The sequence below is a fragment of the Clupea harengus genome, chromosome 20, assembly GCF_900700415.2.
Source record: "Clupea harengus chromosome 20, Ch_v2.0.2, whole genome shotgun sequence".
Classification (NCBI taxonomy): Eukaryota; Metazoa; Chordata; class Actinopteri; order Clupeiformes; family Clupeidae; genus Clupea; species Clupea harengus.
The window spans coordinates 16083662-16098285 of NC_045171.1; the positions used below are offsets into that span (position 1 = coordinate 16083662).

The window sequence follows — 14624 nt, forward strand, 5'->3', positions numbered from 1 at the left end:
CTTCCAAGCGGAATTATTCCCATTGAAAATTGAAGGGGAACACAAAATGACAATCAAATGACAGACCAATCAATCACTCAACAGTGACTGCCTATATTTCTCCAGTCTGGGATTCATTCAGGTCGCTACTGAAGCTAAGCACTGCGCACGCTCGACAATCAACTTGAAGTAAAAGCGTAATTCTCCCTTGAATCAGGTCTTATTCGGTCTAAACGGACTTAAACCATGGTATCCTTTGTACGTTCACTAAACGAAATTGCCGCACAACGTCCGAACTGTAAATAAAGCATGTGTAGGCATACGCTTAAATACATAGAACAACTCACTTGGAACCTGTAAACAACAGAAGCTCTCGCCCGTCCTCTGCCGTTGGCACTGACAGATGGACTTCACCAAGCAAGTCCTACTTCAGTACCGTGGAGAGCGGCTGGTTGTTCCGAGTGAAAGCTGATCTGTGATTGGCCTGTCAGGCGGAAGCGAAAAATATGCCAACTTAAGAGCGCCCCGCACATTGGAGCGTACACATAGAACGCTGCGTTCATTGGACCGTGTCCCTAGTGGCATAAAAGTTTACGGGAGAAGATAGGAGGAGCATAACTTTGAGGGGATTCCACTCGTGGCCTACGACCTCAGTTGTTAAAACATATTATAGCGTTCTCGGGAGACAGGCCTACAATTGCTGATCAGTAGGCTGTCAGTGATCAATATTCGGGTTTACTGCTGTTGTGTATGGAAACCAAATAGCATGCTCCGAGAGAGACTGCACTGTAGATAGTCAACCTGCGTTGCGGACGAGGTAAGAAGATTATTTTACATCCCCATTCAAAGTCTATGTGGCGTTAATTCCTGGCCTTGCGGCTTATGTTGCTCTGACATGATGGGAAAGACGAATTGTAGGTCGTACGTGGCAACAACACGGGGATAAAGAAACTGCCGTCAGTTGTAGATATTAAAGTTGCTCTGTCCCTCCACGAATAACTCGAAATATGCTAGTGCTGTAGCCGGTGATGCAAACAAACACACACCGGAAGGATTCCGATATATGATCCCTGAGATCTCCTATCGTTTAACGCCGCCCATTATGTCCGTGAGACAGAATACAGGTGGAAAAAGTAGACTTGGCCCTACGTGTCTGGAGTCACCTCTCCTAACTTTGATGACAACATTGTTTCGCAGTACATCCATAAAGGCCAAGCTATACAATTGTTTATCACACTTGATGTTTATTTGATCCGGCTGCCAGTATCTATTTCTTAGTGCTGATTGTGGCAGGCCATCGGTCTCGCCGCCATCCGCTGGAGGCTCTGAAAGTTTCTCCTGTCCCATCGTTTCGCTTACCCTGCATTTTCATCTGCCAATATCTTAACGAGGTGAACTTAATGGTAGCTTCAAAATAGGCTAAATGGGACCGTGGACTATTAGACTCTGAGTGCCTCTGTCAACTCGAAAGCGGAGATCCCGCTTTGCGCTGTTGGATAGCTGATGAGCTGTTTGTCTCTTTTCGCCACTCCGCTGCGCCTGAACCGTGCGAGGCAGACGGGCCCTCTTCCATTGCCCGGAGGCTGTGGCAGAGTCTGCTATCACATCACTTTACCTGCGTCGCTTTTCCTACTGCCCGTGACGAAGTGGACTTAATGACTACAATTCAGAATGGCTACGGCCCTGTTTGTAAGGCCAATTATACAGTGGCCTTCTTCCAGCTCTGTAATTTGGCGTCTTTTATAAAATCTCAAGGAATGACAAACAAAAAAGTTTCAAAACGTTTTCTCCAGTGCCCAATAAAGCCAGTTTGTGGTTCACCTCGTATGTTCCAGCAGGAATATAGCAGTTTTACATTGATATATATATACTATATATACGTATTTATATATATATATATATATATATATATATATATATAGAGAGAGAGAGAGAGAGAGAGAGAGAGAATGAAGACAAGAATGGATTGCGGTTAAACTCCTGTCAACTTCTCTCCTCAGATCACAACAGCTGAAAACCCATCCATTCTGATCAACCAGGACAAGGCCCTTTCACTGGGATGGCTGGTAGGAACCTCTTTCCATATAGACACAACTACACACACATACACACACACACAAATCAATCAGAGCTTCTTTTTATAGTAAGTGTACCCACTTGCATTGTATCCCTTGTGTGTGTGTGACAGTAGAGAACAACTTCCCCCCGCTGCCTGGGTTCATCCCCCTGAAGCCCTGCTTCTACCAGAACTTTGACGAGATTCCTGAGCAACACCGCGACACGTGCAAGAAGCTCTACCACCTCTGGATATGTGAGTGTACACACACACACACACACACACACACACACACACACACACACACACACACACACATACACACACACACAGAGACACACACACACACACACACAACTCTACCACCTCTGGATATGTGAGTGTACACACACACACACACACACACATAAGGAACTGTACCACCTCGGGATGTGTGAGTATACACACACACGCTTAAAAAAAAAACTTGTGTCTCCCCCACACACACATACTGTCTGAACTTTGACAAGAGTAACACACATACCCCCCCACCCCCACCCCACTCACACACACACTCACACACACACACACACACACACACACACACCCACTCTCACACACAGAAAAAAACCAAAGCAGCAGAAACAGCCATGTGGTGGGCAGCTGAGATAAGACTTGTGCTCCTGGGCACACGACAGTTGACCCCTCCCCTCAGCTGTGTAGCTCTTTAACACACACACCATCCACCCATGGCTACAGCTCTATGAGACTCGTGCTCCTTGGTACATGACAGTTAACCCCTCCTTTCACACACACACACACACACACACACACACACACACACACACACACACACACACACACATACACACACACACACACACACACACACACACACACACACTGGAGGCCAAAAGAGCAGGGCAGCTAAGGTGAGAATGGAAAGAGAGAGAGACGATGTAGACATGAGGAGGGTGAGGAAATAATGATTGTGTGAGTTAGAGTGAGATAGAGAAAGATGGAGAGGGCAGGGGTTGAAACCCAGACACAAAGATATGTGTGTGAGTGGGGGTGTATATAGTGTGTGTGTGTGTGTGTGTGTTGATAAGACAGACAGAGAGAGAGAGTGTCTGTGTGTGTTTGAAAGAGAGAGAGAGAGAGAGAGAGAGACAGAGAGTCTGTGTGTGTGTGACAGACAGAGAGAGATAGACATATGTGAGAAAGAGATGACAGCAGAAACACGTTTGTGTGTGTGTATGGGTAGGGGTTTGTGTGTGTATGGGTAGGGGTCTACCACTATCTCGCCCCCAGGGAACATTACCCTGGCTCTGACCGCCTACTGCTCGCTGATCAGTTTTCGCAGTTTTCGCTGATATTACAGTACACACACACACACACACACACACACACACACACACACACACACACACACACACACACACACACACACACACACACACACACACACACACACACACACACACACACCATCCGCCCATGGCTACAGCTCCGTGAGTGCTCCACAAGAAAGGGGTGACAGATGTCCAAACATGATTGCATAGACTTTTACTTCTTTGACAAAGCTACTTATCGCCAGTCTAGCTTGTTTACTGTTAAGCCTAATGGAGGGCTATTGTCTAAGTCAGACTACTTGGCCCATTGGTGGCCCCTCTAGATGTTTTTTAATAGAGGCTTATTTCACAGTGACAAACAATGGCCAGGCTTAGGGCATAGTGTCGTTTCCTACCAATGAGTGACAAGGACACGTGGATGTTGCGGCTTGCGGAGCGCTTGACATGCGTGCGTTAACTGCAGTTGCTGTGGCAAGGCAAGTTGAATGGGGAGGGGTAGGGGCGTCTCGTGCGGTCTCACAGAAATAGAATCTCAAACGCAGTTGTCTGGCATAGTTACAGCACGCTTTGAATTAAAAATTGATGCCATGAGCCAAATTGAAAATATTAAATTAGAAATAGTTACAAAACTTGTCAAGTCAGAGGGGCATAAGGGGAGGTGCTTGAGCGCCACCTGGTGTTTATCTGTGCACCGCCCCGATGGGAGATCTTGAGGATGCTTATGATTTGTATGCATCACACAACAAAAAGGCTGGATGGAAAATTTCTCTAAAACGAGTGAGCTACCTAACGGGCTAACGGCCACAGGACTTGCTTACACTGATAAAAAGCTAACTAGCTTGGTAAGAGGTGTATTACAGCTATTTGTTTGGCAATGTCGTACTGTAAAAGCTATTCTTACTTTTCCACTGGGGTTAATGCCTGAACTACAAAACTATATATAGGGAATAGTCTGCTGTTAGTGGAAATGATAGCTGCCTTCATCTCCCCCTCACATAGCCGTGTAGTGTACCATACAAATTAATTTGAGGACTGTATAACTGTGAGAAAAAAACCAAGCTACCTACAAACTGATATAGTAAAACTATTGCTTTAAAGCTTTAGAATTGCAGAGTCAATGTATAAGATATAACATGACAGTTATGTTTTGTAACAACGGATACACGTAGAAGTTTCAAGACATCATGCGAGTGGTGGAGGACGACCAGCATGAAGAGGAAGATGATGAGGAAGACCACAACATCAAAGACAAGTCGCTTCAGATGATTAAATCCTTCCTAACCTAGTTCAGCATGAGTTGATACATGATATGACTTTGAGAAAGCAGTGTCAGTGAACACAGCCAAACCTACAACACATTGTTTCATCCATTGGCCGCACTCTCAAGCTGGGACATGTAGTTTGTACTATATCAGTGGTTCTCAAAGTGGGGGGCGCGAACACTCTCCAGGGGGGGCGCGATGTCACAGACGGAGAAAAAAAAAAAAAACGCCGACCTGTCACTGGTTAGTGAAAGCTCCCTCAGTGGCGAAATGCAAGGGGCTGGACTGACCCAAACAAATCAAATACTGTTTTGCTCCTGATCCACCAATCAAAACGGAGTCTTATCATTTCAACGCGAGTTGCACCTCCGCTTCCGAGTATAAAAAAAAAACGCAGGCATGGTAAGCGCTCACCCTGAGACGACACTGCAGTTTGTTCAATTTCTCTTGTTTCCTCTATCATTCAGATATTCATTGCTTTATAAACAGTATTTTTAAAGACTCACTCCTTCCTTAGTAATACCTTACTGCACTTGCAGTAGGTCTATTCGTAGCCTATTCTAAGGAGTAATTTTCTCCACTATCTTTTAAAAAAGCTTGTAGCCCCGAGAGCTAGCCTAGCTAGCTACCTTTTCCAACTAGCTAGCCCTTTTCTCCTTAACACCTAGCCTACCTTTACATTTTTTGATCATCCACCGTGTTGCAACAAATAAAACACCAGCACTTGAATACTATTTTGTGCTGTCCCTGTCTACATTTTGTTAGGAATCATTGCCTAGCACAGCCTTATCCATTATTCGTGTGCAAATCGCTCACAACCACACATACAAGAACACGACTTTGAAATTAGAACTTTATTAACTTCACACACACTGTATCATCAAACAAACACAACATGGACAAGTTTCTGATTCGTAAAAGTCAGAAAGAGAAGCCTGTGGACTTCTTTAAACATAAACGTGATGGCCTCCAGCAACAACGAACCACCATGTCCAAGCATAGCACTGTCTCCAAGCAGTGTCTGGAGGCATCTTATGTAGTTGCTCATAGAATTGAGCTTGGCAAACCCCATACAATTGCCGAAACACTGATTTAGCCGGCCACGCAAGACGTGTAGAATAATGATAGGTATTGTGCTGAGTTTAGCTCCTATGTCAAATGACACTGTATCACGCCGAATATCAGAAATCAGTTTGGGTCCTATTTCAAAGAGGACTACCGTTCATTCTCCTGAGTTCGGGATCCATTTCTCTGCTCAGCAGATGAGCTGTCACTAGACATGAAAGAGCAGCTGAAGAGTGACAGTAGACTTAAGCATCTCCCCTCTTTCGTCATTCTGGGTAGCAATGATCAGCTTTGCGACATAGCCTTAAAAATGCTCCTCCTTTTCGCATCGACATATTTGTGCGAGATAGGCTTTTCAAGACTGCGCTCAAAACTAAATACCGCAACCGCGCACAGATCGAGGATGATCTGATGATATATTTGTCAAACATTGCCCCAAGATTTGAGGACCTTTGCAGTGCAAAGCAGGCTCATGTCTCACATTGACAGACCTGTAGGATTTTTTTTGTAAAAATCACAAGAGGCCCATAATAATAACAGTATCCTAATGATAGCAATAATAACACCTATTATTATTATGATAATAATAATAATACAATAATAATAATTGGTCGATAATCATTAATTATAATAATAATAACATAATGATGGTGATAATAATGAATAGCCTAATAATAGGCCTACGATTACTGATAATAATAATAACAATAATAATAATAATAATAATAATAAATAGTTATAATAATTGTCTGTATGGGCCTAACAATAACAATAGCCTAACCTTGACATCTATCTATCTATCTATCTATCTATCTATCTATCTATCTATCTATATATGGTGGTGTAGTTGAGGGCGGTGGCGGTGGCCCGCGGGCGGATGGGGGGGCCCCAACTACCCCTAACCAGCTTTGGGGGGGCCCAGCTTGCAAAAGTTTGAGAACCCCTGTACTATATCATTGTGTAGGTAGCTATTTTTAAACCGTGATACAATCCTCACATTCATTTGGATGGTACACGACACAGTCATATGAGGGGGAGATGAAGGTTGATATAATTTCCACTAAGAGCGCAGACTATTGACTATATATCGTTTTGTAGTCCAGGCATCAACCCAACATTGTTTCATCTATTGTCCGTATTTTCAGACGAGCACACTGTAACTGCCTTACATGTAAGTACTCGGGTATTGTACTGTGATCTTGAAGTGCATGTGAGACCTGTATCTACACTTGGATGTTGTTGTGCCTTTTCAGAAGAGGGTGCATTGGAAGAGGAGAGGATAAGCTTGTTCTCTAACCTTGAATGAGCAGGTCATAACTTTAACGCTGTCAAGAGGTATTCGGATTTGGTGCTGTTTTCAGGATACTAAAAAACAAAAACAATCACGGTTGAGAAGACTGAGAGACTTCACTTTCTTTTACAAACAAAACATAGAGCTTGCTGTGACATATTTAATTTGTTTATTTGTTTTGTTAACTTGTTCGTCTGTTTGTGAATCACCCCAGGAAATAGGATTTAATTTGTCATGTCCTCTCTCCCTGTCTTGCGTGTTCTATGGACTCCGTTGAGAAGCAGGGGGTCGAAGAGGAGAAAATGTGAAACCCTTTCTTTCAGTGGAACTCATACAAAAGAAGCCGAGAGGAAGTCCAGCCCTGATCCTGCAGCACTATGAGAACTAATCCCCTTGTATCCCAGACCTAGCTTTTTGCTTTCCTGTTAGCCCTGCAGTGACAGACCACCGATCTCTCTTTGTGTGGTTGTGTGGCTTCCGTGTAGAGTGGTTCCCCTTTCCTCCACCCCCTGCCCCTCCATTCTGCTCCGACTCCAGATGAAACCACCAATGTCCCCCCCGTTAACTGCATTAGTGATTGTAATAAGAATGGTTCTTGTATGGCGGTGTTTTTTCCTCCCTCCTCTCCTGTCCTTTGTTTGGCTCAGTTCTCCTCTGTGCTGGGTAATTGGAGAGGATTGTTTGCCTCTGGCTCTGGTGTTGAGGCCGCCGGGTGTGAGAGACTCAAGCAGTGCCCTGATTAGAGCCAATTACCACTTCTTGGAAGTTAGAGGGGAGAGCTGTGAAACACACACACACTTTCTCTGGCTCTCTTTCACTTTCCTTCTCTCATACCCAAACACACACTCTCTCTCTCAAACATACACACACACATACATACTCTCTCTCCCTCTCCCTCTCCCTATCACACACACACAGCGATCCTGACAGCTACAAATTAGACCTTACTCATCCAAATCATGCACATGGAGCTGCATAGTGGGTTTGTGTGCTTTGTGTGCTGTGTGTGTGTGGATGTGTGTGTGTGTGTGTGTGTGTGCCACTATTATTATCTGGAACTCTCTCTCCCCTTCTCTTTCAGCAGCAGTGGGGTTCTAATGGTTGATTCCATACTGTAAGAGATATTGGAGTGTGGTTCAACTGATCCTATGGACGTGTTTAGGGGGATGGTGGCAGGTGGAATTCAAATGGAAAATGCTTACTATTAATTGGCCAATGCTATTGTGGGATTGGGGGGTGGGAGGGTTATGGTGTGGGGTTGAATATTGGTTTAATAAACGAGTGTAAAACCTCCTTTACTCTCTTTCCCTTTCTGTTTGAGCAGCAGTGGTGATATAAGGGTCTAATTCGTACTGAGAGTTTGTACTTTAGTGTTTTGTGGATTGGAGGATCATGTCTTAACTCTCTGCAGTCTCACGGATGAATTTATTTGTTATACATTAGACTTGTTAACTGAATTGAAATCTCAGTTTTAAGATATCAAAATCAAATCCCTCCTTCTATCCCTCCCTCTCTCCCTCCTTCTCTCTGTCTGCAGTTCACTCTGCCACGCTGGCGGTGAACTTCGTGGGCTGCCTGGTGTGGATGTTTGCCGGCGGCGGCGTCACTAACTTCGGCATGGCCATCATGTGGTTGATCCTTTTCACCCCGTGCTCCTACGTGTGTTGGTTCAGACCCATCTACAAGGCATACCAGTATGTGCATAGAAACACACACACATACACACACACACACAAACACACACACATGTGCGCACACACATTTACACACACACACACACACACACACTGACATTGACACTCTTACACACACACACATATGGGCCTTCAAGTTTGTTCACACACAATTTTTGCCTTTCTCTCTCTCTATCTCTCGCTCTCTCCCTGTGTGTGTGTGTAGGACAGACAGCTCCTTCCAATTCATGGCTTTCTTCTTTGTCTTCATGGCCCAATGCTTCATCAGCATCATCCAGGCCATTGGTATCCCAGGCTGGGGAGTGTGGTAAGAGATGTAACACACACACACACACACACACACACACACACACACACACACACACACACACACACACACACACACACGCATTTCTACTTATTTCTAATAATGTCAATCTCATTCACAGTCTGTTATTAAACTTGACATATTTCACTTTTTTTATTGGCAGTGCCATTAAAGCATGTGAAGGCAGTCGTCCATTGGCCTTTTCCTGTAAGGATAGTCATGATGATCTGATTATGGCTAGTTAATAAAGGATTGCTGAAAATGTCACTGGGCTTATCCAGTTGGGATTGGGGAACGTCACATTAATGTCGCTCTCAATTAAATTTCAAATGCCAGTGTTCGGTAGGGGCCAATCTTGGGTGAAAGAGCTAATTTAATGAAAACGAGATCATTGTTGGCGTGACGATGACAGCTACCGTTGAAAACACTCACCCAGCTGATGCTGAAGGACCTGATGAGTGGCTCGAGTGTCCCAGGCAATTTCTCAAGAGCATAAAGAGGCTCCAACACCGTCTAGTGTCTGAATTGATTTTCTTCTGTTTTGTCTTTCTCTTCATCTTTACATACCCTCCTTTCTTTTCCTCCTTCTTTTTCTTTCCTCCTCACCTCTTCACTACTCACAAATATCACCTCCTTTCCTCCCCTCATCTCCTTCTCTCCTCTCTCCTGTATCTCCTCCTTTTATTTCTTCTCATCTTCCCGTCTCTTGTCCTCTACTACTCCCCTTCCCTTCTCTGCTCCTCTTCTCCTCTCCTCTCCTCTCCACTCATCTCATTGGCTGCTCCTGCTTCCCTTGTCATCCCCTTTCCTTCCATCTCACTCATTCCTCTCTTCCTCCCTCTCTCTTCCTGACCTCTCTTCCCCTTCTTATCTTCTCTCCTTTCATCTCCTTTCCTCTTCTCTCCTCTCCTGTTCTCCTCTCCTCCCCTTTTCTCCAGTGGCTGGCTAGGCACCATCTCCTTTTTTGGCACCAGCATCTTCGCCTCCATCATCATGCTGGTCCCCACTCTCATGTTCACTGCCATGGCAACGTTCTCCTTCATTGCCCTCACCAAGGTACCACACACACTCTCACACACACACACACACACACACACACACACACACACACACACACACACACACACACACACACACACACACACACACACACACACACACACACACACACACACACACACACACACACACACACACACACACACACACACACATAAGCGCACCCACTTACACAAAAGCAGACTTACACTCATAGACATGCATACACATCACACACACACACTCCAGTGCAGACTCATAAGTACACACACACACACACACACACACACACACACACAAGCAGAGACTTACACTTATAGACATGCACACACATCACACACTCTCACACACACACACACACACACTCTTATTCCAAGGAGAATCTCACAAGTGCTATCTAAAATGCTCTTTTCTAAACTGTGAGGGCTCCTTGAACTGTTTACCTCTGAGACCACAACTTTCCAGGCTAGTTGAGCTCCACTGCCTCTCCCTCCCTCTCCTTCTCCCCCAGGTGCACAACTTCTACCGGGGCAGCGGAGGCAGCATGTCCAAGGCCCAGGAGGAGTGGACCACGGGGGCCTGGAAGAGTCCGGTGGTCCAGCAGGCAGCGGGGCAGGCAGCTATGGGGGCCATGACGGCGGGCATGCAAGGCCCGGGGCAGGAGCCGCAGTACACCGCACCACCACCTAACTACGACTATGACAACCAGGTGTAAGGGGAGGAGGAGGAGAGGGGGTGGGGGGGAGAGTAGAGGAGAGGCAAGGAGAGGAAGAGTGAGAGAGGGGGAAGAGGGAAAGGAGGAGTGAGAGAAAGTAAAGGAGGGGAAAGAAGGAGAGGAAGAGAGTGACAGAAAGATTGAAGAATAGAGAAGAACAGAGGAGAGATGGGGTGAAGGAGGGATAGGAGTGGAGAGGAGAGGAAAGGAGAAGAGGAGAAAGGGAGAAGAAATGATCAAGAGATAATGATGAAGAGAGGAGTGAAAGATTGAATTAGACTTAAAGTAGCATCACCGTGAGGCAGAAAGTCCATTTGATAAACAATAAGAAGGTTTTCTTTTGTAATCTGACAATCTGGCTCTTTTGTTTTGGCGAATGCACTCTATGACACCGCTCACGTTAACGGTATAAATATTTATAAATAGAAAAACGTGTATTATTGTTAATAACATTATTTTTGTACTACACAAAGATACTATTTACAGATGGTCTAGTCCAAAGGAGAACAAATACTGTGAAGTTTGAGCTAGTTTTTGTCATCTAGCCTATCTGTAGCCCATCCGTGTATCTATGCAACCCGTCCAACATTGCAGGTACTGTGCTTCTGTTTGCCCAGCTTACCATGTGACTCAGGGGGGTCTACAGATCTGGAGTGAGTGAATTTGTGTTATATCTGTGCGTGTGTGTGTTTTTAATATAAATCAAAATAGAATGAAAGTGAAGTGTTATATACTGTTTTTTATCTAAGAAGATGAAAAATCCTGCTGTGTCATCGACAGTATGGTGGGAGAGCGAGATTGAGAGACAGGTGTTTGAGAAGGTCAACTATTTTTCGAATGCAAAGTATATATGCATGAAAGTCAGTCAATATGGCATTCTAAGGCGACACATTTATGGTTCTATGGACATTCATCAAGGACGTACGCCTAAAAAGAATGACGTTCAAACGATCGAACAGAATGGATGCAAACAGAAAAGACATAAAGATAGATCAAAAGTGTGTGACAGCACATTCACAAGACAGAAAGAAACAAACAAACAAAGAAACAAAGAAAGGAAGAAAGAAAATGTGTCTGTACGTACAAACAAAAGAAAGAAAGAAAGTGTGTGACTGCACATTCTTAAGACAGAAAGATTGAAAACAAAGAAGGAAAGAAAGGAAGAAAATGTGTGTCTACGTACAAACGACAGAAGTAAAGAAAGGACTTCCTCCCACCTTGTAGTCCATCAGTGAGATCATCTGTCTCTCTCTCTCTCACACACACACACACACACACACAGATACACATACAGATACACTCTCTATCTATACAACTTTCAAATGTGATTGTTTAAAACTTTTTTCATCTGTGACTGTTAGGAAGTGTTCTCCAATAGAGTGTATTAATGTATACAGATTCTGACTAATTTATTGATGTGAATGTAGTAGGTTCTTTTTATGAAGCAAAAATGAAATCTGACATTATATTACTGTATACAGATTCTGAGTAACCTATTGATGTAATTGTAGTAAGTTGTTTTTATGAAGTAAAAATTACATCTAACATTATATATGATTGTATATCATACTTCAAACATAAAAGGGAAAAATAAACAATTTATGTTTTATCTATGTAAATCCTGTATGCAGAGTCAGGGTGAACTTTAACCTTTATGTGTCCATGGTTCATTGTGGCCATCAAAGAGTAAACACACAGGAAGTGTAGTTGAAACTTAAGTAACTGTTGTCTGGTGTTGCAATAGAGTAAATTTGGCCACCAGGGGGAGCTGATGATATATGTTTATAGAGTATACACTGTATCTCTGTAACCTGCAGTATGGGACGGAGTTGAGAGGGTTCTTGTGCATGTGAGAGAGTAAGCATGGTGTGTGTATGGAGATTATATGTAGCTGGCTTGTTTGTTTGTTTGTTTGTTTGTTTGTTTGTTTGTTTGTGTGTGTATGTCTGTGTCTGTGTCTGTCTGTGTGTGTGTGTGTGTGTGTGTGTGTGTGTGTGTGTGTGTGTGTGTGTGTGTGTGTGTGTGTGTGTGTGTGTGTGGGTTCTTGTGTGAGAAGGCATTGACAATGGTCCAGTCTGACCCCAAAATGACCCCTGCCTAGTTTGTCCACTTATATCCCACAGAAGAAACTACAAATACAGATGAGATGCAATTTCACACACTCACTCAGTCTCACACACACACACACACACACACACACACAGACACACACACACACACACACACACACACACATGAAGGTGGAGCCACAGATGGCTAAGCAGGCGGTTACCATGCCCACCGCCTGCTGGCATCAGAAGTTCTGAAGACAGCTTTGTGGCAATATGGCTGCCTCTCTCTCTCTCTCTCTCTCTCTCTCTCTCTCTCTTTCTCTCTCTGTGTCTCTAAAATGGGTCTGTTTACGTCTAGCTGGCAACAAGATGACAGTGAGAGCAAGAGATAGAGACTGTGTGTGGTGCAGGAAAGAAAGAGAAACATACAGAAAGAGAGAAGGAGAATGTAGAGAAGAGAGGAGGCCCATCATTATTCAGTTTTCCATTAGGGTTGCTGCCAGATGGAAGCTTGTTCTGAAATGAATCTGGACTGAATTCAGATCGACTCCAGATCAGGGTCCATATCCAAACTAGACGCAGCGTGTTAACAGCAGGATTCCCACGCTCATAGGAATTCTGAAGTCATCCCATTTTCCAAAAGTCATGAAATTCAGTAAATACATTGAAAGTCTTGACATTTAATTGTGTTGTGTGCAGGTCGACGAAATGCATTATGTTTTTGTACTCTTCCTTGGACTTTTCTTTGTGCAAATGTCTGCAGCATGATAGTTTCCACCTGAATTGACATTCTAACAAGCCAATTCGAAAAAGGAATGGAATAGGTTGTTGCTTAAATTTCATTTAACAATTAGGCCCAACCTGTGGGGTAAAGTGTCCATCTTTTTGTACTTGTAAGAAAGGTGAAAGGGCATGGAAATGTCATTATGGTCCGGATCCCTATTTAGCATATGACAATACTGAAGGGGTTTTCATTGTACTTGACGCCATTAACAGATTAATGTTCTGTTAGCAGAGCTGTCATGATAATTACTGGTTGTGCTTATACGCATCTATCATGGCCACTATCATTTTGTATTAACTGCCATGATGAATAATGGACTAATGACATGATTCCATCTGGAATGACATGTTTATGGAGGGTTCAGCTTGCTGATGTCAACAGACCATTTTTGAGGTAACCGCAAACGGCTGTGTCCATGCCATGTGCTGTCTCCTGATGTCCCTGACGGAGGGACGTGATGTGGACCCTCTTCTCCCCCTAAAAAAACATTACAGCAAGCGAGGGGACTTCCATATTCCTTAGGGACGCAGTTTTTGTCCTTGCATAGATTGAGGGTCAGGAAAAAGGGTCCTCCACGTCACTAGCACCTGCCAAAAGGACCCCCAGATCACTGCAGATCTCTCCTCTCTATAGCCGGTGGCCCAGCCTCACCAGCCAGGACAGCCTCGCCCCGGAGATGGTGGTGGATTGTGGGGTTGCTGGGGATGGTGGGGGTGCTGCTGGGGATGGTGGGGATGGTGGGGGTGCTGGTGGTGCCACAGTAAAAATGGAAAGGTCATAAAATACACCATAACCATTATTATTGATAGACCTATTTAATAATGAATGTGAATAGGAGGAGGTGCATAGATAAAACACCATAAAATCCTAGTTTCTCAATATTACCAATTGAAATTTTTAGAGCATTTATATTGTGCTTTTGGCACCACAAAACTGGCTTTCTTTTGCAAAAAAGACTGCATACACACCAAACAACACCAAGGTCTGACATCCAGAGCGCACACCTGTACTATACTCTAAGTCAAGTCACTCTTAAGTGTATAAAAACCGC

The 14624-nt window shown here is 44.1% G+C and overlaps 1 protein-coding gene across 2 annotated transcripts; it reads left to right on the forward strand.

Annotated features, from left to right (window-relative positions):
- Window positions 1–539: 539 nt before the first annotated feature.
- Window positions 540–10808, forward strand: LOC105906237 (secretory carrier-associated membrane protein 5). Of its 2 annotated transcripts, none has more exons than XM_031557906.2 (7): window positions 540–796; window positions 1980–2045; window positions 2171–2290; window positions 8522–8678; window positions 8884–8985; window positions 9924–10041; window positions 10535–10808. In XM_031557906.2, the coding sequence occupies exons 2-7, from the start codon at window positions 2039–2041 to the stop codon at window positions 10736–10738; spliced, it is 708 nt and encodes a 235-aa protein (XP_031413766.1). In that variant the 5' UTR covers window positions 540–796; window positions 1980–2038; the 3' UTR covers window positions 10739–10808. The 2 variants fall into 2 exon arrangements, with proteins under 2 accessions (XP_031413766.1, XP_031413765.1); XM_031557905.2 differs by having other exon boundaries at window positions 556–796; window positions 2168–2290.
- Window positions 10809–14624: the final 3816 nt, after the last annotated feature.

What these genes read in the sequence shown, in the direction of transcription:
- LOC105906237 (XM_031557905.2), top strand. An exon ending in CCCATCTACAAGGCATACCA is followed by an intron (nt 8,679 to 8,883) that starts GTATGTGCATAG and finishes GTGTGTGTGTAG; the next exon opens with GACAGACAGCTCCTTCCAAT. An exon ending in CCTTCATTGCCCTCACCAAG is followed by an intron (nt 10,042 to 10,534) that starts GTACCACACACA and finishes CTTCTCCCCCAG; the next exon opens with GTGCACAACTTCTACCGGGG.